Genomic DNA, 1829 nt, shown 5'->3' on the forward strand with positions numbered 1-1829 from the left:
TTTTCTGAGATAGTCCACTAACTTGGTCTCAGGTCCATCCTCCTGCAGCAACTGGTTTCCTAATAAAACTGTGAGCCCCACATATGTAAGACTGGGAGCTTCATCTTTCAATTTTCACATTAAGGAAAACTGATAATTTACAGGTTCTCTACTATTAGTTGTTGAAACAAGCAATGCTGATTAAAGTCATAATTTATTAAATTATCTTTTACTTCATTTCTATTTTTATTTTCCAGGTGCCCTCACAATTTCCATTCTCAAAATGATTATGATAAATGTAACCACAGCAAGTGGCTTCCTCCTCCTGGGGTTTTCTGACACCCGGGAGCTGCAGATTTTACATGCTTTTCTTTTCTTGGTGATGAACCTGTTGGGCTTGGCAGGTAATTTCATTATCATCACCATCACAACGCTGGACCCACAGCTCCAATCTCCAATGTATTACTTCTTGAAGCACCTGTCCCTTCTCGACCTCTCCTCCCTGTCTGTCACTGTCCCCCAGTCAGTCCACAATTCCCTGGCAGGAAGTGGATACATTTCCTACGCTCAGTGTATGCTGCAGGTTTTCTTCTTCATATCCTTTGCCTGGGGTGAGGTGGCCATTCTCACAGTGATGTCCTATGACCGCTATGTGGCCATCTGCCTCCCACTTCACTATGAGGTCATCATGAGTCCCCGAGTGTGCAGGTTGGCTGTGACAGCTGTGTGGATAAGCGGAGGCATCACAGGAACCTTGTACACAGCAACCACATTCTCTATCAGATTCTGTGGGGCAAAAATAATCCACCAGTTCTTCTGTGATATCCCCCAGTTGCTCAAGCTCTCCTGCTCCAATGATTACATTGGTGTGGTTGGGGCAGTTGCTTTCATGGTTGTGGTGGGAACCGCCTGTTTCACTGCCATTTGCCTCTCCTATGTCCAGATATTCTCCACAGTCCTCAGGATGCCCTCTGCGGAAGGTCGGTCTAAGGTCTTTTCCACCTGCCTGCCCCACCTCTGTGTGGTCACATTTTGTATCACCACTGGTATCTTTGCATATCTGAAGCCAACTTCAGACTCAACAACTGCTCTAGACCTCATGCTCTCTATGTTTTACACAGTACTTCCCCCAACATTCAACCCTGTTATCTACAGCCTGAAGAATGAGGCCATGAAAACAGCTGCAAGAAAGTTGCTGTTAAGTGACAGATTCCCTGGAGGAAAATTAATTTTTTCTTGTTGCTCTTAGTGGGCAAAATTATGGAAAAGACATTTTTTGGTAAATGGAATGTCAATGTGCTTTATTAGCAATATGTAATAATCTCTTTTGTGTAAACCATATCTCTGTCCATTGTCATTACAGAAATCCCTCCTCTGAATTCTCTAACTTAGGCATCGAAACCATTCTTGTTCTTTCATGTTAAGGGAAAATACACAAATATAACCTAGTAATACAGGCCCAGCATTTCCAGATGCTCACAGTGCATACACAGACACCTAAGTGGGTTCATCAAGAATTATAGCACACTTAGAACATGTGCATGTGCAATCTCACAACACTAGTAAATGGTCATGCCATGTACTTATAATTCTAATCTCCAAACACTTGATGGTAAATTCAACCATTTAATTTCGATTGCCCATTTCAATTTTGCTGTCTGTCCACACAAGTTTTATATATTACAATAAGTAAATATGCATATTTTTATATTTTAAGTATACTAATTCTACACACTGCATATTATTCAACATAATCCACATGAAATACATTAAGCTTTCAGCTATTCACTTATATTAATTTATTTTTATTTTTGAGACAGGAATACAATTGAAGTCATATTCTTCGTAAC

The 1829-nt window shown here is 40.7% G+C and overlaps 1 protein-coding gene across 1 annotated transcript; it reads left to right on the plus strand.

The window, feature by feature from the left end:
- The first annotated feature begins 262 nt into the window (after positions 1-262).
- LOC103740869 (olfactory receptor 14J1-like) lies at positions 263-1228 on the plus strand. The gene has a single exon (XM_008841558.1). It carries the CDS (start codon positions 263-265, stop codon positions 1226-1228), a length of 966 nt encoding a protein of 321 aa, XP_008839780.1.
- Positions 1229-1829: the final 601 nt, after the last annotated feature.

Source organism: Nannospalax galili, unplaced genomic scaffold, assembly GCF_000622305.1.
Source record: "Nannospalax galili isolate Female #2095 unplaced genomic scaffold, S.galili_v1.0 scaffold158, whole genome shotgun sequence".
NCBI classification, from domain to species: domain Eukaryota; kingdom Metazoa; phylum Chordata; class Mammalia; order Rodentia; family Spalacidae; genus Nannospalax; species Nannospalax galili.

Coding starts and splice junctions, on each gene's coding strand:
- LOC103740869 (XM_008841558.1), top strand. CDS start 263: ATGATTATGATAAATGTAACCACAGCAAGTGGCTTCCTCCTCCTGGGG.